Source organism: Ceratina calcarata, unplaced genomic scaffold, assembly GCF_001652005.2.
Source record: "Ceratina calcarata isolate Rehan_Ccalc_2016 unplaced genomic scaffold, ASM165200v1 scaffold334.2, whole genome shotgun sequence".
In the NCBI taxonomy this organism is placed as follows: domain Eukaryota; kingdom Metazoa; phylum Arthropoda; class Insecta; order Hymenoptera; family Apidae; genus Ceratina; species Ceratina calcarata.
In genome coordinates this window covers 250,560-270,693 of record NW_017156169.1, presented here as the reverse complement: position 1 = coordinate 270,693, position 20,134 = coordinate 250,560, and the positions used below count along the sequence as shown (strand labels likewise).

At 40.4% G+C, this 20,134-nt stretch overlaps 6 protein-coding genes across 14 annotated transcripts in view; 3 read left to right on the top strand and 3 right to left on the bottom strand.

The window, feature by feature from the left end:
• The first annotated feature begins 63 nt into the window (after positions 1-63).
• Positions 64-1,874, top strand: Arp10 (Actin-related protein 10). Its single transcript, XM_018024441.2, has 5 exons — positions 64-411; positions 481-633; positions 704-988; positions 1,063-1,342; positions 1,414-1,874. Exons 1-5 carry the CDS (start codon positions 332-334, stop codon positions 1,747-1,749), a joined length of 1,134 nt encoding a protein of 377 aa, XP_017879930.1. The 5' UTR covers positions 64-331; the 3' UTR covers positions 1,750-1,874.
• A 30-nt stretch (positions 1,875-1,904) lies between these two features.
• On the bottom strand, positions 1,905-3,217 carry eIF3f1 (eukaryotic translation initiation factor 3 subunit f1). The gene is made up of 5 exons (XM_018024442.2): positions 3,014-3,217; positions 2,724-2,893; positions 2,484-2,666; positions 2,197-2,418; positions 1,905-2,130 (listed from the first exon to the last, which is right to left on the bottom strand). The coding sequence occupies exons 1-5, from the start codon at positions 3,120-3,122 to the stop codon at positions 1,957-1,959; spliced, it is 858 nt and encodes a 285-aa protein (XP_017879931.1). The 5' UTR covers positions 3,123-3,217; the 3' UTR covers positions 1,905-1,956.
• A 301-nt stretch (positions 3,218-3,518) lies between these two features.
• Positions 3,519-9,415, top strand: LOC108624887 (DENN domain-containing protein 1B). Of its 2 annotated transcripts, XM_018024481.2 has the most exons (15): positions 3,758-3,774; positions 4,018-4,173; positions 4,241-4,378; positions 4,457-4,592; positions 4,673-4,726; positions 4,793-5,050; positions 5,128-5,229; positions 5,331-5,558; positions 5,642-5,818; positions 5,930-5,962; positions 6,196-6,250; positions 6,320-6,503; positions 6,591-6,723; positions 7,176-7,832; positions 8,039-9,186. In XM_018024481.2, exons 1-15 carry the CDS (start codon positions 3,758-3,760, stop codon positions 8,456-8,458), a joined length of 2,748 nt encoding a protein of 915 aa, XP_017879970.1. In that variant the 3' UTR covers positions 8,459-9,186. The 2 variants fall into 2 exon arrangements, with proteins under 2 accessions (XP_017879971.1, XP_017879970.1); XM_018024482.2 differs by lacking the exon at positions 7,176-7,832 and having other exon boundaries at positions 3,519-3,774; positions 8,039-9,415.
• Positions 9,126-14,502, bottom strand: ValRS (Valyl-tRNA synthetase). Of its 3 annotated transcripts, none has more exons than XM_018024479.2 (16): positions 13,758-14,330; positions 13,425-13,598; positions 13,225-13,352; positions 12,994-13,158; positions 12,721-12,922; positions 12,361-12,649; positions 12,182-12,306; positions 11,967-12,112; positions 11,702-11,906; positions 11,457-11,630; positions 11,276-11,397; positions 11,110-11,218; positions 10,765-11,043; positions 9,734-10,693; positions 9,426-9,659; positions 9,126-9,288 (listed from the first exon to the last, which is right to left on the bottom strand). In XM_018024479.2, exons 1-15 carry the CDS (start codon positions 13,923-13,925, stop codon positions 9,444-9,446), a joined length of 3,462 nt encoding a protein of 1,153 aa, XP_017879968.1. In that variant the 5' UTR covers positions 13,926-14,330; the 3' UTR covers positions 9,126-9,288; positions 9,426-9,443. The 3 variants fall into 3 exon arrangements, with proteins under 3 accessions (XP_017879968.1, XP_017879967.1, XP_017879965.1); XM_018024478.2 differs by lacking the exon at positions 9,126-9,288 and adding an exon at positions 14,409-14,502 and having other exon boundaries at positions 9,290-9,659; positions 13,758-14,009; XM_018024476.2 differs by lacking the exon at positions 9,126-9,288 and having other exon boundaries at positions 9,290-9,659.
• Positions 14,503-14,744: 242 nt separating this feature from the next.
• The window catches only part of LOC108624888 (protein bunched, class 2/F/G isoform), a 7,395-nt gene continuing 2,005 nt past the window's right edge, over positions 14,745-20,134 (top strand). Inside the window, exons 1-3 of the mRNA XM_026813473.1 lie at positions 14,745-17,335; positions 17,421-17,472; positions 17,571-17,774. Of these exons, the coding sequence (XP_026669274.1) occupies positions 15,417-17,335; positions 17,421-17,472; positions 17,571-17,774 (2,175 nt within the window). The 5' untranslated portion in view covers positions 14,745-15,416. The remainder of the gene's footprint in view (positions 17,336-17,420; positions 17,473-17,570; positions 17,775-20,134) is intronic.
• Positions 18,422-20,134, bottom strand: part of hyd (E3 ubiquitin-protein ligase hyd) — a 15,035-nt gene continuing 13,322 nt past the window's right edge. For 5 of the 6 annotated variants that reach the window (XM_026813461.1, XM_026813464.1, XM_026813463.1 and 2 more), the window contains one exon: positions 18,422-19,469. In XM_026813461.1, the coding sequence (XP_026669262.1) occupies positions 19,260-19,469 (210 nt within the window). In that variant the 3' untranslated portion in view covers positions 18,422-19,259. The remainder of the gene's footprint in view (positions 19,470-20,134) is intronic. The other variant, XM_018024473.1, reaches the window with a different exon arrangement.

Below are 20,134 nucleotides of genomic sequence, written 5' to 3'. Positions count from 1 at the left end.
CAGTAACTATTTATCCAGACGTAGGTTAAAATTGTTTTTATTTTGCGGTTTGTTATATATTACAACAAATGCACAGACACATATAAGATCCAAAGTAACACAAAACAAAAATGTTTTTATATCATGGTTTGATGGAGCGATTTTCGTTTAACTTATTGCATACATACCTTACGTATACATCCCGTCTGTGAAAACTTCTATTGATTCTAACCTCTGTTACGGCTGTTACGGTGGAGGTGGGAATCCACAAGTCCGTGTGGAAATCAATTAAATCCAGCCAAGACGAACAACAGACCATTGGACTTGACACATTTATGTATCACTGGTCAAAATGCTTCGCAGCTACGAAGGTGTCCGATTTCTTCCGGGCAAACAAATGGTTATATTGGACATCGGCAGTGCATACACGAAGTGCGTATGTCTACATTTACATATGACATTTCCTAACGTTAGTATCATTCATTGGTAATTTTCAATCAGATTTGGTTGGGCTGGTGAGCCTACTCCGCGCGGTATAATAAGGACGGAAATTAAATGTCCAGAGACTAAAGTACTTCGGAGAATCTACGATTACAAAGACACGAGCGATTTGTATCAGTTACTCGTCGAGTTCCTTCACGCCCTATTCCTCAGGTGCGGATCTCATAGTTTCGCTTGCTGCAATTTCAGTTTCGTATTGTAATTCAGCATTTTTCGGAAACAGACACGTCGTGATAAGTCCAAAGGATTCTCGGATACTCGTTTTAGAATCTCTGTTAGCTCCGATAGAATTCAAGGAAACGTTGGTGAGAGTATTGTTTAGACACTTTGAGATTGGATCCTTATTGCTGCTATCTACACACTTGGCACCTATCAGTACCTTGGGTGTAAGTTCAGCTTTAGTACTGGACGTTGGATACAAGGAAGCGACCCTGATTCCAATATTTGAAGGCGCACAGATTCTGAAAGCATGGCAGGTTCTCCCATTGGGTGGCCAAGTCGTACACGAGTGAGTTAATTATTTTGTACCGTATGTAACATTTATTTTACAGTGATTTAAACGATCACGTTTCTTTACAACAGGTATTTAATGAAGTCTCTGAAGGAACTGAATCCTAACGTAGATATCACAGAGAAACTTGTGGAGGAGATAAAAGTACGAACATGCTTTGTCACTTCACTTGAAAGATCTGTGAAACTGGACACGGCACAAGCCCCTGATCCTCCTCCAGCAGTTAAATATCCTGGAGTTAAGAGTATCAACGTACCTGGGGAAGTCAGGGAGAAAGCGTTCGAAATGTTATGGGAGAGAGATAACGATAATCTCAGTATACCTACAATGATTCTAGATGCTATTATAAAGGTATATTTCAAGCATGACTGTCCTCTACTGTTTCTTCCATCTTATGGAATAACTGTATCTACCGTTTGCAGTGCCCAATAGATACCAGACAAGTTTTAGCAGAAAATATACTCTTAATTGGTGGCACAACGATGACAAAAGGCTTTGCGAGTCGTCTTAAATCCGAGCTCTTAACTCTCGTTAAAAGCAATTATTATGCGGATAAGTTAAAGATTCATACATTCAAGTTTCATACTGCTCCGAGCAAACCGAATTATACAGCGTGGCTAGGCGGTGCTATATTCGGGAGTGTAGATTTACCATTAAGGTGTCTGACGAAGGAGAATTATCTGAAAATGGACAGAGTTCCAGATTGGGTAAATTTGATAGACAATCAAAGAGACAGTTCGCCAGTTTACGAAGCCTGAGACGTCGCCTAATTCAAAGATACTTGTGTCCTTCTTTGCTACAGAAGTAGCGTATCCTAATTGTTAAATTTACATTTGTACATATATGGTATTTATTTGATATTTATTATTTTTCGTATTAACGTAGAGGTGAGATGAATAAAGAAAACGCATACTTGGAAATTTAAATCTTGTTTTATTCGTAAAAATCATATTACACAATTAGATTTATAGGGTCGTGAGCAATGTGAGTTTCTCGTTGAGTTGAAGCTGCGTCTTTATCAATTGCGAAAGCGCGACGACCATTAATAAATCTTTCACGTTACTGTTGAACATATCATCGAATTGATCGCTTGACATTTTTGGTACCGAATGCACCATGTCCAGAAGTGCGCGACCGACCTAAACGAATCGATGTTATAAAATGAATGAAGAATAAAATTTAAATAGCGTTCGGTGATTACATACCTGATTGTCTGGCGGTTGTTTGCCACTCAGCACGTCGTCAACATATACAAGAACTTGTTCTAACATAAAAGAGAGCTTAGCACTGGCTTCTGCTATTTGAGATAGATCCATCATCGGTTCTATACCCCCTGCTGTTTTTGCACCAATCATCTGAGCGTGTGCTGCTAACTGAGTCTTAGAACATAATTGTAGTCCAACAACTTCTGGTTCATATGACGAAATCTATGAACAATGAACCTTTCGTTATAAAGTATCAAGCTTAGAACAGTAAACTATGTAAAACATACCTGTACTTTAACTGGCGTGAACATAGAACCTTGCTTTCCATTAGGCACCCCTAATGGAACGCAGACATAGGCTTTAATGGCCATTCTAGTAGTATTTGCTAATGTCGTGTCGACAGTTAAGTGAACAGGATTATTACATTCACGAACGTAATATTCGTGAATGACAGAGGAATGCGTTGTGACCTGTTAAAATTATCACTAGTATATAATCGAGCGTGTATACTATTATTTGTAAATTACCTCGTTCCCGGTTGCCCACCATCCTACGATATTCTCTTGCCCATTGACCCTGTGATTCAACTCGTACAGGTCGATTCCGTAGGTTAAATCAGCTTCTACTTGACTTTCGGATTCTTTGTGCGGTACACAAAAACAGTTTGTAACTTCGACCATTCCTTTCTCTGCGGTACCTGTACATATTACATTGACAATTGTCTTTCGTCAACTAAAAGTGTTGTCAAATGCTCGGTGCAATCGTTTACAATATTGCCATCGGTAGCAAGATCTGTAGAATCCTTTTAACCAATTACCTAGCAGCGTGCCGATGACACGATGGGATTCCGCTTTTCGACGCTCATAAGCGTCGACTATTTGGAAAAGAACGACAGGATGAACTTTTACCGTAAGGTTAAGAGCCATGTTTCACACGCCTGTAATTATCACCCTCACAAAAAATCAGTTTACGATCAAGCGATCAAGTGTAATAAAGTTGCACCGGCGCCACGTTTATTCTTGCGCCTTGAAGTAACGTTAACGTAGAGAGGTACGCGTCCTTTCGATATTTCTATTTGTCGAGAAGTATAATAAATAAAGAATGTTCAAATAATTCTTTTAGACAAAATAGAATAGCTTCTATTTGAACATGGAATGAATTAAATGTACGAGGACTTGATTGAAATAAAATTAGACAGAAAACGCGCATATATTATAGTCTGCTCTTTTTATGACACACGGCGCTCTGATGGACTTGAAATTTGTATATGTATATATTAATCTAGTAGGCGTGATTTCAAAGATAATAGTAGTTGTCTAGTTGGTGGGGCGGTACTCGGTGGTACTTGTGTACGTTTAGAAGTGCGGCCGACGAACAGAGAAAAAAAAATTGTAGAAAAGAAAAAAGGATTTGTTTGCGAGAGCAGCGAGAGATGTGATAATGTGCCACGCGATGAGATCAAAATTCACGTGAATCTAATGCGTTATTGTCATGTAGTATTGTACAATGACGTATAGACGTCAAGAGACTACGAAGTACTTATTTTTTTTTCACTGTTATCATGGGTTCCAGACTGAGGTAAGTAGATTCTGCCTTCTTCGATGGTTTCTACTTGGTATTACTCGCGCACTATGTTCAATTCAATTCGTTTCCCTCTGCTACTTCTATGGAGGCATTCCTTTTGTGTGATGCATAGGTAGCACAAGTGAAAGTAGCTTCGTTCTTAGCCACATTGCACAAGCATGTGTCTCAATTCTTTTGTCAGAGTTCAACACTATGACACTTGCATACACCGGTTATCAATGTTATTCACGATTTCAGGGACAATGTGCAACATCTCTTTGAATGTTTCTGTGAAGTAGCAGCACCTTTAGGAGAGAGACTACCTTGGATACTTCAGAAATACCCGACTTCCTTTCAGGATGAAGAAATACTTAAATCTGTTCCAGAATTTGCCTATCCATGTGAAATTGAAAAGTATGCTTCGACGATTTTAAGGACTACCGTTTAATATGATGTCATTTCATTTTTATATTCTTTATAGTTCGACGGTGCAGCATTTCTCATTTGTGCTCACCAGTATAGACTCAAAATGGACATTTGGATTCTGTAGACATGATCCTAAGACAGATACAGCTTTAGTAATTCTAAGTGCTCTACCGTGGCACGAAATATTTTACAAGTCAGTATGTTTAGGAGTTGTCTTATAAAACAAGGTAATTCAGATCTGAGACAGTACATATTTGTTCTCTGTGACCAGGCTTTTAAATAATATCGCAACATTGATGAGCAATGGAACTGGAGAAGACCTGTGGAAATTTCTTGAAACCGTGTACAAAAGTTCAGTTCCCATACCTGGTAGTTCTATCTCTATTCCTGTACCAAATTCCAAAGTGGTGGGTCACCGAATTAATTTTGCAGTAATTAACTTATCGTACATACGTATCACTTATTTTGCATAATTATCAATTTTCAGAATTTTATTTGCCAAAGTCCGAAGCAATTTCAATTACCGAGTATACCTGAGAATGTAAGTAATTAAGAATCGACGTTCGAACTCAATCGTCATATAAATGAAACGATTGTATTGCTTCAGAGAAACTTGACTGAGTATTACAGTGCCGTCGATGCGCACAATATGATGATCATATTCGCTTCTATGTTGTACGAACGGCGTATCATTTTCACTTCGAAACGTCTGTCGAGATTGAGCGCTTGCGTTCAGGCGTGCAATGCCTTAATTTATCCAATGATTTGGCAACATATATACATACCAGTTTTGCCGTTATCTCTAAAGGAGTATTTATCGGCGCCGATGCCGTTTTTAATTGGAGTGCCCACTTCGACGCTTCAGGTATTTTCGTGTATAGTGCGTATTGATCGATACACGAGCAATCTATTTCTCTTAATACGTTTTGCTCTGTTCCCTAGAGAGAACGAAAAAGTGATTTGGGGGAGGTAGTTATATTGGACGCCGATATCAATACCATAGAATCGCCGTTTCAGGATTTGGAATCGTTACCGCAGGACGTAGTTCGTATAAAGATTAACGCATTAATTCGTGGAATAACGAAGTTATTCCTAAGAATCGAAACAAATCTTAAATAATAAAATAAAGAGTTTCCTTGTCCCAGGTGGTAAACTTGAAAAAGGCGTTGCGTAACAGATCGGCGTTGCTCGGTGACGGTGTGTCAAGGGCCTTTTTACGAGCGCTCGTACAATTAATAGCTGGTTATAGAGACGCATTGACGTTGGAGCAAGGACAGAGTATTACCTTTAATCAGAATGCGTTCGTCGAGAGCAGACCACCCTCGATGCAACCTTTCCTACGGAAAATGTTGGAGTTGCAGATATTTCGACAAGTACGTTTAACAACTTTTTCATCCTTCTATTATAATTATGTATTTCCGATAGATATGAAAATACGAATAACAATAACTTCCAGTTTATAGACGAAAGACTGAACATGCTCAATTCAGGGCTTGGGTTCTCCGACGAATTCGAAATGGAAGCCTGCAGTTATTCTGCCAAGTCTGGCAGCAAATTTATGCAGCAATATCGGGAATGGACCTACGCCATGAGAAAGGAGAGCTCAGCATTTTTTCGCAGCGTCAAAGACAAGGTATAATAATCCGATAAATTCCTTTCTCAAAAACATCGAGAAACTTGACGTCTGAATTGAAATGTTTGAAATCAAATCGTATTTTGTGTTTTTCACTGCCTTCGATTCCAGGCCAACCCAGCTGTAAAGTACGCGGTTAAATCTGTAAGTTCAACGCGCAAATTATAGTAAATTAATCTCTCTTCACGTTGTCTCTAACATTATTAATTGTACTAATCAGATTTTTCTTTTTCATTCTTTTCGATCCTACATTTAACGAAAATTATGGAGGGAGTTGTAAAATAACAATCTTAACGTTTTATATTAATAATGAACGTGTTCTATAAAAATGTTAAGTTCAAACTCGATTTTTGCAGCAATAAAAATTCTAATTTCAGGTAAAAGACAAGGGGAAGGACATGAAGACGGCGTACAAAGGATTAAAGTGGAAAGGTATACTAGAATATTTCGGTCCCTTTCGTGGAGTTCGATGCTTTTGCTAAACTTTTCGTCTATGTCTAGGTCGATCGAGTAGAAGCGATACGAACGTGAGATTCCATCACCCGAGATCTGCGCCAAGTTCGCCTACGTTAGAGAGAAGGCCTATCGATTTCACTTCTTCATCTAAATCGCCCAACGGCTTCACTGCTTCAACTAGTTATAGGAAAGATCTTCGAATACGTAATAACAATTTCTCTGATACGAGGTACAGTTCTAACGTTCCATCCCTTCCATTATAAAACGATGTCGTCTTTTTTTTTTTACTGTCACTTCGTTCCGCCCGAAATTGCAGTAGGAAACAATATTCACCGCTGAGCCCTAGTTCACCCGAAGAATCCGATACCCCGCCGGAGAGAGTGAGCATCGACCTCATGCAAGAACTTCGTCACGTTATATTTCCGAACACGCCTCCCGTTGATAGAACTGTGAGTATAACTTCGAGCCTCGTTTAATTACACAGGAATACATCTAGTTTCGAATTAGCTCAGCTGGCACAAGTTTTAATTCATACGACACCGTCGCGAATCGTGCATTGTATACATCTTTTCATTATTTAAATGTATCGTTAAGCGTTGCTTATTGTATGTGTACCATGCAACAGTATCATTGGCATGACGACAGTTTATGACAAACGTAGGTACGTCGACCATACGCATATTGTGCATGCATCATTTTTTTTAGGTATTTCATACGAATATTTGTTCCATATTAAAGAAAATATGAAAGTTCTCGTATAGCAGGAGCGAAGATCTATAAACCTCTGGTGCATGCAAAATAATAGATGGAATATTATGTATTTCGCATAGGGAGAGTCGTTTTAAGTATCTTACTTTTTTTCATTCAACGAATATAAGAATGTTTCATGCATCACTTTCAGTTGAAACCAGTGCGCAGTTTAGACAGCTTGAGACCTGCATGGAGTGGGCATATGCGGCACGGCCCTCCGCCTAGTACAGTTGTCGCGAACCCGACCACGATCCATTCCTCGAAACCTAAGTCCTTCACACCGCGTCCCACCGTCTCAATCGGTTCGGTCGATCACGCGAATAATACTCTGTTAAACGTTAACGACACGTCCAATTCTCAGATCAACTCGAACGATCGAACGTTTCCGTTTAATCCGACGGTTCCAAAATCGAGCAGAACGATCGAAGGAACTAGTCGGAACAAAGAAGATAATAAAGCTTCGTTTTTACCGCTGAACGCACAGTCTAGCAATTATTTCCAAGAAACTCGCGCGAAAGAATTCACGAAATGCAACGATTCGTTGTACGTCGAGAGGACAGGGACGAAACAGCGTAGAAACGATTCGGATAGTTGCACGAATACCTCGATCTTTTACACCGAGAGTATCTTTTCGAATTACGACTCTGAATCCCTGAACGAGAACGATCCCTTCGACACCAGCAAAGTGTTCACGCCTTCCTATTTGAAAGGACCGATGTTACAAGTTGCAAATGCATCGTTGTCTGTTAATTGTCACGTTCCATCCCATGCATACAATAGTACCGCATCTCGTTCTGCATACCTCAAGGTAAACATGGTCATTCATTATTTATTTTGTCGATCTATTATTCGCTTGTCCACGATCATTGTACAGTCATTTTTAACATTGTACGTTAAACACGTTTATCTTCTGCGATCTATGTTTCGTTAAAGAGCGCAATTGCCTTGGCTTCCTAGAACAGCCGCGTTTCTTTCCGGTTTTAATTATCAATCGTGTTTTATCATTCTTCACAGGAGTCTCCCGAAGTGCCAGATTTAATTAGATTAGACAGTACGGCGAGTAGTGACGATTTCGATCCGCTGCTCGCCAGGTCGTCGGAGTTCGCGACTTCCAAACAAATGACACAGTCGTTGCACATACCCGAGATGGGCGAGGGCCTCAGCAATCCGTTGTACCCTTATTTCCAACCGTTGCACAAAAGTAGTAACGAGAGCCAACAGAAATCAACCGAGAACATCGGCGATCTGGACTTGTTACAAGCGTACGGCTTGGACTTTAAAAAATTTAGCATAAGTAACGGCGATTCGCCTGCGAAGAATTCCACGGTATGCAGCACATCCGAAAGCAGTATTAACAATATGGACAACGCGTTCAGCTCAACGCTGAACGCGCCTGCCATCAAGTCGCAAAACAATTGGACGAAATTTGAATGAGTAATAGAATTCCGATCATGTACTACTCACATATCATGATTGTATATACGATGTTAATATCGTTTTCCTTTTATTTCGTTTTCTCTTTGTTAACCAAGTAATCGTAAGTATCATTGATACGCTTTCAGGAACACGTAGTTGCGACTAAGAGTATTACAGATAATAGAATCGAACGAATTCTAATATCGTAGCCATTAGCCGAAGGGGATACAATTACTTCTCTGTAGCACAAATATGATAACTACGCCCTTATACATTTTTATATCGAAAATCCGCAGAGGATGAAATCTGTCAATGTCTACCGCCCTCCCTGACTATAATTTTGTACAATTTCTAAGTCATCGCTTCCCCCCGTATTCAATTGTATATTTCTGTAAAGAGTTTTGTTTTGTTTTTGATCGACGTCGTAAATCATGAGTTCAATACTTTGAATGTATAAATTATTTTAGTTATCGAAGCATTCGCGATACCAATATTATAGCAATTGTATTCTAGAATCTTAGAGACTACTTAACCGAGAGCGATGCTTCTTTAATTCCTTATTGTTATGAATTCTCTTAACAAATCGTAATCGATTATGATCAGTATTCAACAACAAATAATCAATTGGGACAAATACGATGAATTGATATGATTAGTTTTTCTCCTTGTTAAATTTTCACATATGTTAAATCGAGCAGTTGTTGCATTTATTGGTAACGCTTACTAATAAACGAGGATACGAGAAATGCAATTTTTTATACGCGCAATATACTACGATCATCCACGTTTCCCCCAATGCACTTTTTCAGAAAAATTATCTACTTTCTAAGTAGGATTTTTTAGACGATCTATAAAAAAAAAAGGATTTTATTTGTTTAAGAGCGATTTTGTCCGATCTATGATAATAGAATACATGTGAAAAGACTGTCACTTTTGGTGAGACATAATTTAATAAATAATGAAGTAATAAAGAAATGGAACCTACAAAATTTTAAGTTAAGCGTTACATTGTTCGTAACGCTGACAATGCCTCGACGATTCGTTGTAATTCCCCCTCGCTGTTCGCCAGCTTCTCTTTGTTACTGTTTTGTACGTCTAGAGGTACCTTGGTATCGTAATCAGGAACTTCCATAGCCTGTTTAGTTTTACGTATTATGTCTATCAATTGCTCCTCCTTCTTGCTAAGCTTCTCCAGCTCTCTCTTTGGATCGATCAAACCCTTGGACACATCGATTTTATAATTAAAATAGAGAATCTCAAGCTTAACACGAGACATATTCTAGCAACCCTTACCTTTAATACTAGATGCGCTTGAACTTTGTCCGTGACAGTAACGATAGCGCAACCCGCTGACGGCTCGCTCGTTTTTAACATGGAATAAGCAAGAGTTTCTATTAACAATCGATACTTCATCAGTTTCTCCTTCAGGTTGCTGTCGTCGCACACCAAGAACGCTTCGGTCTTTACTTTGTTCGGTAAATTGTACGTCGCTCGTGCTGACCGAATATTCTTTATCACCTTATTGGCGAACTCGACGTCTCTCTCGATTTCTTCGTTCCGCCAGGGACAATCTGCGACTTCTGGGTACGGGCTGATACAAATACTGGGATAAATCTGTTTCTTGCGAGGCAGACGCTGATACAGTTCTTCCGTTATGAACGGCATGAACGGACTCAGCAATTTCAATCCCACGTCCAGCGTCTTGAACAAGGTTCTTCTCGCTGCGCGCTTCCTCTCGTCGTCGTTACTTTGAAATACTGGCTTCAGATACTCCAAGTAAACGTCGCACAAATCGTATAACCAGAGATTGTAACAAGCAGTAGTGGCTGACGGAAAATCGTACTGGGTCATCGCTTCGTCACACGTCTTCACTGCGTAACTTACGCGAGACAGCATCCACCGGTCCATATCTGTCTCGCTGTTCAACTGTACTTCGGTGTTAATATGATCGTGTTCCTTGCACAGAGGCAGTATTCTACCTTTCTCCATGCGAAACGCCGATTGTTCTTGTTCGCTGAAAGACGCGATGTGTTTGTACCAGCGATACAAATGAACGTACTTGGTCAAATCGGTATTCAATATGGTGAAGGTCCGATAGACCTTTGAATCGATTTGCGAAGGACCGTATTCGTCGAGATACGAATATTCCGCCAAGTAACTGTTCAACGCTTCTTGAACGCAAGTTTCTTTCAATGTATTCTGATACCAATTGGCGTCGCCCATCTCGCTATCGTTCTCGAAACTGTTGTTTCCCTGGAAAACGGAAGTCCACGTTTCTTAACACGTTTGAGAAACCACCGCGATAAATAATGATTAATTTTTACCGATGGAACCTCTTCGTCGTAATCGAAATTAGAATCTAGATATGCAAGAGAGAATTTGGCAGCGTTCCATATTTTGTTGCAGAAAAACCGATATCCTTGTACACGGAGAATGTCGAGATTAATATCGCGGCCCTGCATTGTGTAAGCGCAAAGTGCAAACCTTAAAGCATCGGTTCCACACTCGGGAATTCCTTGCGGGTAGTCGCGTTTCTGCCCCTCGATCGCGCGTTTTAGTTCTTTCGGATCCAAATTCGAATCCGTTAATTGTTTATGGAGTTCCTACGACAGATAAATCGGTATTATAGGGTTTTCCGCGATGCAGTTGCATGAAATGCTCGAGTATACCTCCAACGATATTCCATTGATCACGTCCATAGGATCTATCACGTTCCCCAATGATTTGCTCATTTTTCTCCCGTGAGCATCTCGCACCATTGCGTGCAGGTACACTTGCCTAAAAAGTCATTTTATAATATACAATTTAAACGACGAGTCAGATGTGTACACACACCTAAAGGGCAGCTTTCCCAATAATTTTTGACCCAGGAACACCATCCTTGCCACCCAGAAGAATAAAATGTCGTGTCCGGTTTCTAACAACGTGCCAGGATAAAACGCTTCCAGCTCTTCCGTCTGAAATGTTAGCGTTTTTTAATATACGTCAGAGACAAAACTTTCTTTCGATCTCGTACCTTATCGGGCCATCCGAATATCGAGAATGGGAACAATCCAGAGGAGAACCACGTATCCAGTACGTCAGGATCTTGTTGAACGATGATATTGTCAATGGTCGTTTCCAATTGTTTGGCAGCCTTTTCCTTGGCTTCGTTCTCCGAATGTGCACTCACCCAATATTCATCATCTGGCTAAATAACACGAGTTTATACATACGAACATTAAAATGCATCAATAATACTACAATATCGTTTGAAACTACCTTAAGTTTGTCGATCGCGTTCACTGTTTTAACGCAGTACGCAGGAATACGGTGACCCCACCACAACTGCCGAGATATACACCAGTCTCTTATGTTTTCCATCCAATGGTACCAAATCTTCTTATACTGACTCGGGATAATTTTTAGCTCGTCGGTTTTCACTGCGTCCATCGCTTTCGCGGCCATCTCGTTACATCTTACGTACCTGCCAATATTAATCGTAAAAGTATTAATCTAATTTCAGATATTATAAACCAGGAATTACCATTGAGGTTTCATTAGCGGTTCAACGACGTCTTTGGATCTACTACACATCGGCACCACCATGGGATTATCCTTAATTTCGATGAACAAGTTTCTTGCCGTTAACTCCTTTATTATTGCCGTTCTAGCATGGAATCTTTTCATTCCCTGGAAAGAAAAATGGAACCTTCTGATCGTTCATGCAAAGCACATAATTTTTATTGAATAAAAACGAACCGTGAACTGCCCGTAATCTCCGATAATGTTCCCATTATCATCGAAGATAGTGATGAATGGAAGATTATGTCTCTTTCCCACTTCGTAGTCGTTAGGATCATGAGCCGGCGTGATCTTCACAGCACCTATAAAAATCGAGATCAGCGCAGTCGTGTATTTCATTCTCTATGTTAAAATACCTGTTCCAAATTCCATTTCGACAAACTCGTCTGCTAGAATTGGTAGCTTCCTACTACAGAATGGATGCTGGACATATTTTCCAATTAGATGAGCGTATCGGGTGTCTTTTGGATGGACAGCGATAGCTGTATCTCCGAGCATCGTCTCGATGCGAGTAGTAGCCACTATTATTTTCTCTTCAGAGTCTATTACTTCGTATGAGAATAATACTAAAACGCCGAACTCGATTTTCTCTTGATAGCCAGGGATCGAGAGTAGCGTTCGACCGGTTAACTCCAGTTTATCTACCTAAAAGACAACGCAAAAGAATCGTGTACAGAACGAACACGTAAAATCGATCTTCGACAAAGGATATCTACTTCAATATCGGAGATGGCACTCTTCAGCGTGCATGACCAGTTGACCAAACGGTTACTCCTATAGATCACACCGTCGTCGTGCAATCTTATGAAAGCTTCCGTCACCGCGCGACACAACTTCGGGTCCATCGTGAAACAAGCTCGGTCCCAATCGAACGAACCACCCAATCTTTTTAATTGCAGATAAATTCTGTTCCCTTTTCTACAAACATGATCATTATCCACGCGTTTCTCGTATTATAGACCAGTCGTATGTAAGCTACTTTCACTTACTCTTCTTTCCACTTCCAAACTTTCTCTATGAATTTCTCCCTTCCAATATCGTGCCGCGTTTTCTGTTCCTCCTTCCACAGCTTCTTTTCGACCACCACTTGAGTGGCAATGCCTGCGTGATCACAGCCAGGATTCCATAATGTTGTACGTCCTTTCATACGATTCCTTTCAAATAAAAAGAATTCAAAACTATTAACAGCTTCATATTATACAGAAGCCTATCACTTTTACCATCTTGTAATTGTATCTTCCACAGCATTGGTCAGAGCATGTCCAAGATGAAGGAAGCCAGTTACATTGGGTGGAGGTATCACCATAACAAATTTACCTTTGGGGTTCGACTCGGATATCGATTTTCTCTGCAATTCACAAGTCTGTGAGCGTCAAAGAGATGGCTGATTCATCGAGATAAAATCCTTTTGATTACATACACCATATTCAGGTTTAAAGAAGCCTTGCTTCTCCCACCAGGAATACCATGCAGCCTCAACATATTTCGGACTGTATGCGTCGGGCATCGGACATGTAACATCTTTCTTTTCACCTGTAGGTGTATCGACAGTGTACACAGCGGACTCCTTGCTTTCCTTCTTCTTTTCGATTTTCTAAAGGAAACAGAAAAGAGTACCAGTGGTTAAATTGAAAGGTTCCCTGCTATGAATTCGAATTGCATAACTGAATTTAAAATAAAGGCCATATGGATGAAAGAGAAAATTGGCAATTAAAAACAAGGAAATAACGAAGAACTTTAAGATCATATCTACCTCGTTCTTTTCCTTCACCTTCGAAGGCTTGTCACTCTCTTTCTTCTCTTGTTTCTGTTTAAATTTATCCAATTTCGCCTGCTTCTTCGCTTCCTTCTGCAGCTGTTTCGCACTCTTTGGCGGAGCTTCTACTTCCCCGTTGATTTCTTCGCTTTTTATATCAACCATTCTATATACTTTAGTTTCTTCTCTTTACTCGTTTTTGATAGCCAGCTACCAGATAAAATGAAAGCTCCAGTCGATTCTGATCAACTGTAACGTTTGACACACTTTAAAAAATTACATCAACCACGCGGTTCTTTCCCAACGTCGTCGAACTCCAACATCATCCGACTCGGTAGAAATAATTAGCGGATCGAACACAGAGAACAGCACTGATATATAGACGTAAAAATACGTTACGACTCTCTCTCTATTATATTTTATTTTGTCTGTGTTTTACATGAAATTAAAATATGAAAAAGGGTGAATGTAAATTTTACGAGTACATCGAGGATGTCTCAAATATCATGAAATCGTTGATACTTTTGAATCTACGCGTAGCAAATAAATGTATACATTCCACTCCATGGAGTTCTTCGTTTATAGATCGGAATTCATATAGTAATCGCAGATAGGTAAAGTAAAAAATTAGATAATTTGGACAAGTACCAAAAATTCTTCTTGACGCCTAATGTTCAATGATCCTTCTGTCTTCCGACGCAATATTATAAAACGTTGACAGAGCCGTGGATGCGGTTTAAACACATCTCAGAAGCGGTACACAGTACGTTTAATTCGATTTGTATCATCGCTACTGTGCGGTAGTTGCATGATTAAACGACATTATAAAATAAAGTAAGACGAAATTGCCGCTGGGCTACGAAGATAAATTTATTAAGCGACGCTCGGATGAAATTATAAAACGGTGGAAAAAGTATAATAAGCTTCGTTCATTTGGCATTTACCCGGTTAAGGCTTTACGGGAGAGAAGAGACGATAACGTTTGAAAAAGGATTTTCTGTGATGCGAAAATAGAAGTTCGGTCGCGTGGGTCGTGAAGTCGTGCACGATCTGCGTGCATACGACTTTTTATTTGCACGAGGAGAGAAACGACAGAACGGTAACGGTACAGGATGCTCTAGATATAATTCGTGGCAATTCCGTGGGTGAATTGGCAGCCATTTTTAAACTGCTTACTTAGTATAATGGACTAGGAAGGATAATGAATAATGATAAATCGGATCGCGAGATGGTAATATGTAAACGCGTGGGATCGAATGTAGCGTGAAATCGATCATCCGTGAAGAGGACGGAGCGAAGGGAAAAGGGAAAAGGAGGAGAGATATATCGCCCGTTCCCCCCGTGTTCGGAATCGAGGAGGAGTGTGGATATATTCGTTTCTAGTGGACGGTGCTCGAGCGGATGCACTTGTTCACCGTGAAATTGATGAAATGGTGAACTGTCAACACTTCTCGAGGATGATAATATGAATATTAGCCGAGTTGTTCGCGTTGTGAACGGGGAAGAGAATCGGTTCGATTACGGAAGGTTAACCGTGGGGATCGCGACGGCCGGAGGATATCGTTCGAGGCCGAGCCAACGACGATGTCGGTTTTAACATGCAACGGAACGACGGATGCAAAGATCGTAGCTCTCGAATGCTAAGTTTCCATAATAATGGCAGATAATGTACACAAAAAATCGCATAAGTTGTCGGACGGTAGTAGAAAGGCATCGAATCCAGTGCATCGTACGACTACCGAGACGATTCGATTAGGGGAACCCGAGAAACTGTACCAGCCGGTTAGTCTGACCAGTTCGAGTAATCAGTGTCGGAAAAAGACATCGTCCTTCCAGATAACGAGCGTCACCGTCGGCTCGCGTATGAGCAATGACGCCGGCGAGGACTCGAACGACGACCTCGACGAATCCCATACGGAAGACAACTCGGTCGAACACTCGCGCATCACGGACATCGAAACGCCTAGCTACTCCGAGGACACCTTCTCCAAGGAGGACGTGTTCTTTAACACCAGCAACGCTGCCCTCAGCACCGCTCCGGTGATTCCCACGAGCTCCCAGTATGGTCTGGCGATCGTTCCTTCCGAGGGTAACAGCGTTAGCAACTCGGTAAACGACAGCAATATCAATACATTGGATATTACTTCGGTCACAGACAACAATATCATTAATTTGCTTTCGAGTAACGCGAAGCAAGATGCTGACCTACGCGAGGTACACTCGCACGGCAGAAACGAGAGATTCAAAGTGGTCAAGATTGAGAGTACAGAGCCTTTTAAGAGGGGCAGATGGACTTGCATGGATTATTTGGATCACACGTCGGTCAATCAGCCAACAGCGATCAGCACGCCGAAAGTGTCCGATCCGAATGAGGTATGCATATCTTACGGGGTAACAGACAGTGGAATAGTTATACCCGATGCACCCAAGCAATCGGTCGTGTCAGAGGACAAAGGTATGAGCATCGATGCCAATGGACAAGTACCCGCGCATCAGGACGTGCATTCGTCGATCGGTGTGTCGAACAATCCTACGCCAGCTTCGAGTGCAAATTATACAGTAAGCAATTCAATCCCCCCCAATGCACAGCATAATCCGACGCAAGTTCAAACACAGACTAAAATTCAGACACCCTCTCAAATTCCTCAATACTTTCAATCGTCGACCCAACAACTGGCACCCCAACAACAACAGCAGCAGCAGCAGCAACAACAACAACAGCAACAACAACAGCAGCAGCAGCAACCACAGCAAGGTGGACAGGCGTCGTTGCCTTCCAATCTTCAACCGACCCATCCCAATAATCTGACTCAACCCCAAAGTTTGCCCCAAAGTTCTATTTCTATTATAACGCAGAGTGGTAGCAGCAATGTGACACCCCAACAGAGCATACCTCATTCGAAGGAAGATACGTACGTGACCGTGAACGCGCAGAGTCAATCATTACCGGTTCAAAATGTTTGTCAACCTTCCGTACAGCAGACACCTGTACCGACGTCTCAGACGCCTGCCATTCTCGTCACGCAACAACAGCAACCGCAACATCCCGCGACTCAGTCGCAACCGCAACAGCAACAACAGCAGCAGCAGCAGCAGCAGCCGCCGGCTCTCTTACAACAACAACAGCAGCAGCAGCAATCTCAGCAATCGTTGCAAACGCAAAAGTCGATCACGCAAATGTCCGAACCGTTGACTGCCATACAGGGAATGCAGGGCATCCAAAACATTCATAAAGTTCCTCAGACTGGTGCGCAGCAAGCCTCGTCGAGTATTCATGCTCCCGGAGCGACGGGGGTGCAGTCGCAAGTGATACCGCCGTCTACTCAGATGCAGCCACCGGCTTCTGGTAGCAATGCTCAAGTGCAAATGGCCCAGGTATCGGCTAGCTGCCAGAGCGTCGTCGGTGGTATGCAGCAGGGAAGCATAGCGTTTCATCAACCGGACCCGGAGCAGGACTCCATTTCAGGGATAGTAGCTGGATCCACCACCCAATCGGCCGACACGACACTCTTGGAATCGTTGACGGAAGTCACTCAAGGTACCGACGAACATCATACCCTCGAGGATAATGAAAGGTAGATACGATCGTTTAAATCGTTCAAAGAATAGCCCCTGCTTAATAACAGTTCTTTAAGCACTCGCGTGTCTTTCTTTTTGCAGTATGTCCGGGACTAGCGCCGTAGCAATTGATAATAAGATTGAACAAGCTATGGTAAGCATCGTCTTGTATCCAGGAGATCGGACGTAATCATTGTCTCGCCCGGCGATAGGGCGTAACGATGTTGGAATTAACGGGGGACCTTTTCGTAGGATCTTGTTAAGAGCCATTTGATGTTTGCTGTACGGGAGGAAGTCGAAGTACTGAAAGAAAAGATAGCCGAGCTTATGGACCGTATAAATCAACTGGAAGCAGAAAACGCTATTCTGAAAGCGCACGCGACCCCGGAAACGTTGGCTCAATTGAGCCAGTCGGCGAATAAATTATCCCAAAACAATTCAGGAAGTGGTCAATAGGTAACCATTGTACATAAGTCTCTAATTAATACTTTGTCGAGTACCATAAAGGATAATATAATTATTGTATATATATAACTTTACGATTTTTAGAAATTTATAAACAATGAGATTTATTATATTATACATATTAGCGTTAGCAATCTTTTTTTTTAAGTAAATTAAAGATAATAGATTATTTTTTACTATTTCAGTTTACCATTTAGGAAACGTATATGTATATATAGCTATATAGTTAGTTGTATAGATATGTATACATATATAGATAAATAATTTAAATTTGTAAATTGAACCTTTCCCTTCGAAATGATAATCATTTTGAAACCACGTATTGTTACGATCCTAGACGAAAAAAAGCAGGATATATACCGAATGCATGCCAAGGCTAAGCGACATAAATAACAGAGTTGATATTGTTTTATGATAGATTCAAGATTTTGAACATGTTAACAAAAAAAAAAGAAAGTATATAACAACGTGAAATAGGCAGCTAGACATTCCTAGATCATTTTTCCTATTACCTTCGCATTTGGCCGATTTCATCTATCATAAATTCAGTCGGAGAAGAAAGTGGAAGAAAAAAAAAGAATTGGCGATCATGAGTTCAATGATGGAGTAACGTTTGTACCATTTTCAGATTACACATATGACTTTACGTTGATATTTAATTGTCATCGTTCATTCGTGATAACAGCTTTTTTACGTGAAACTACATTGTATTTTGTCACCCTCGACCGAGCATCGCGTCTCGTCGTTTTTGTAACTCGTACCCTCGCGTCCGTAGTCTGACTTTTTAAAAAAATCGTGTTGCAATTAGAGAGAACTCGGAGACAACGTGCTGATGCAAGTAAACAATTGTCATTGCTGGTGTGCATTAAAACGAAGAGAAGTTCACAATTGTCAATATTTTATGTTACATCTTAAACATACCTAATAAAAGAAATTTTTAATTGTACAATAATTTGTTAAGTTTCCTAACAGAACAGAATAAAGTACACACTGCTGTGATGTAATATATAACAAAAAGGATAATTTGATAAAGTTAATCGATGGCGATCGTAACATGGGGTTCGCTGTTAATCGATCAATTTCCTCTTTCTTCGTCAGGTTTTTCAGAATAGTTTTTATTCGATCCACTATAAAGACTAAAGACGATACTTCGATATAAAATCTTATCACGACGAGAACCACGGTTTCTGTGTTAGTTAAAAAGAGAAATCAAAATTGGTAATTACACCTTACAAATTTTATAAATGTTTCCTCTCTTCTCGCTTTTTCTAGGAAGGAAAAAAATAACAACATTCAACTTCGTTTTTTTTTCTTATATCATTATCAATAATGTGACTTCTGTTTAGGGGCTATTGCGCACAAACATGGTCACATAATGTATATAATATACATAATGTATATATAATATCCGTAATATCATATATATCTTATGTATACGTATATAATTATATATATTTATATATAGAATCTATGTATTCATACAAATCCGAAGTTCTTTGTCTTAATAGCAAGTAGTACTTTATGTCTCAATATGTGACGAGAGCTGTACAATGGAACATATAGTCGAGAAACGCATGTGTTTGCGGTTGGTAGGTGATCGCTCGATGGTCGTAGAGTCACGCTCGGCATCGGTTGAAAACCGTCCTCGCTCGCGGGTAGGGCCGGTGATCCTGTCCAAAAGTATACCTGAAACGGCGACAGAAATAAATCAGTGATGCGATCACGGTTTATCCAGAACGGAACGGAAACGAAGTAGTAAATTTCTTTAAGGATGTATTGGCTATACAGTCAATCCGAAAAGTTTATGTACTTATGATACAGAAATTGTAGGCACTGATGTCCTCTACAAGAAAGATTCTATGTATTTTTCTTCTAATTTCGATATCTAATGAGTTACACATGATTATATGGTATTTTATTGATGTTGACAAAATCCGAGCATCTCAGCGTCGAAACGGCGAACTTTTGGCAAAAAATTTCGTTTTTCCTCAATAACTCCTACACCCTTGAAGATACGGGAAAATTGCATAGAACCTTTCTTGTAGAGGACGACGAGATCTACAATTTCTGTATAAAAGTTTTTCGCTAGCATTAATAGTTTACGAGGTATTGACGAAAAACGAAAAAACAGTTTTTTGCAAATTACTCGTAAACTATCGACGCTAGCGAAAAAAATTTACATGGAAATTGTAGATCTCGTCGTCCTCTACAAGAAAGGTTCTATGCAATTTTCCCGTATCTTCAAGGGTGTAGGAGTTATTGAGGAAAAACGAAATTTTTTTCCAAAAGTTCGCCGTTTCGACGCTGAGATGCTCGGATTTTGTCAACATCAATAAAATACCATATAATCA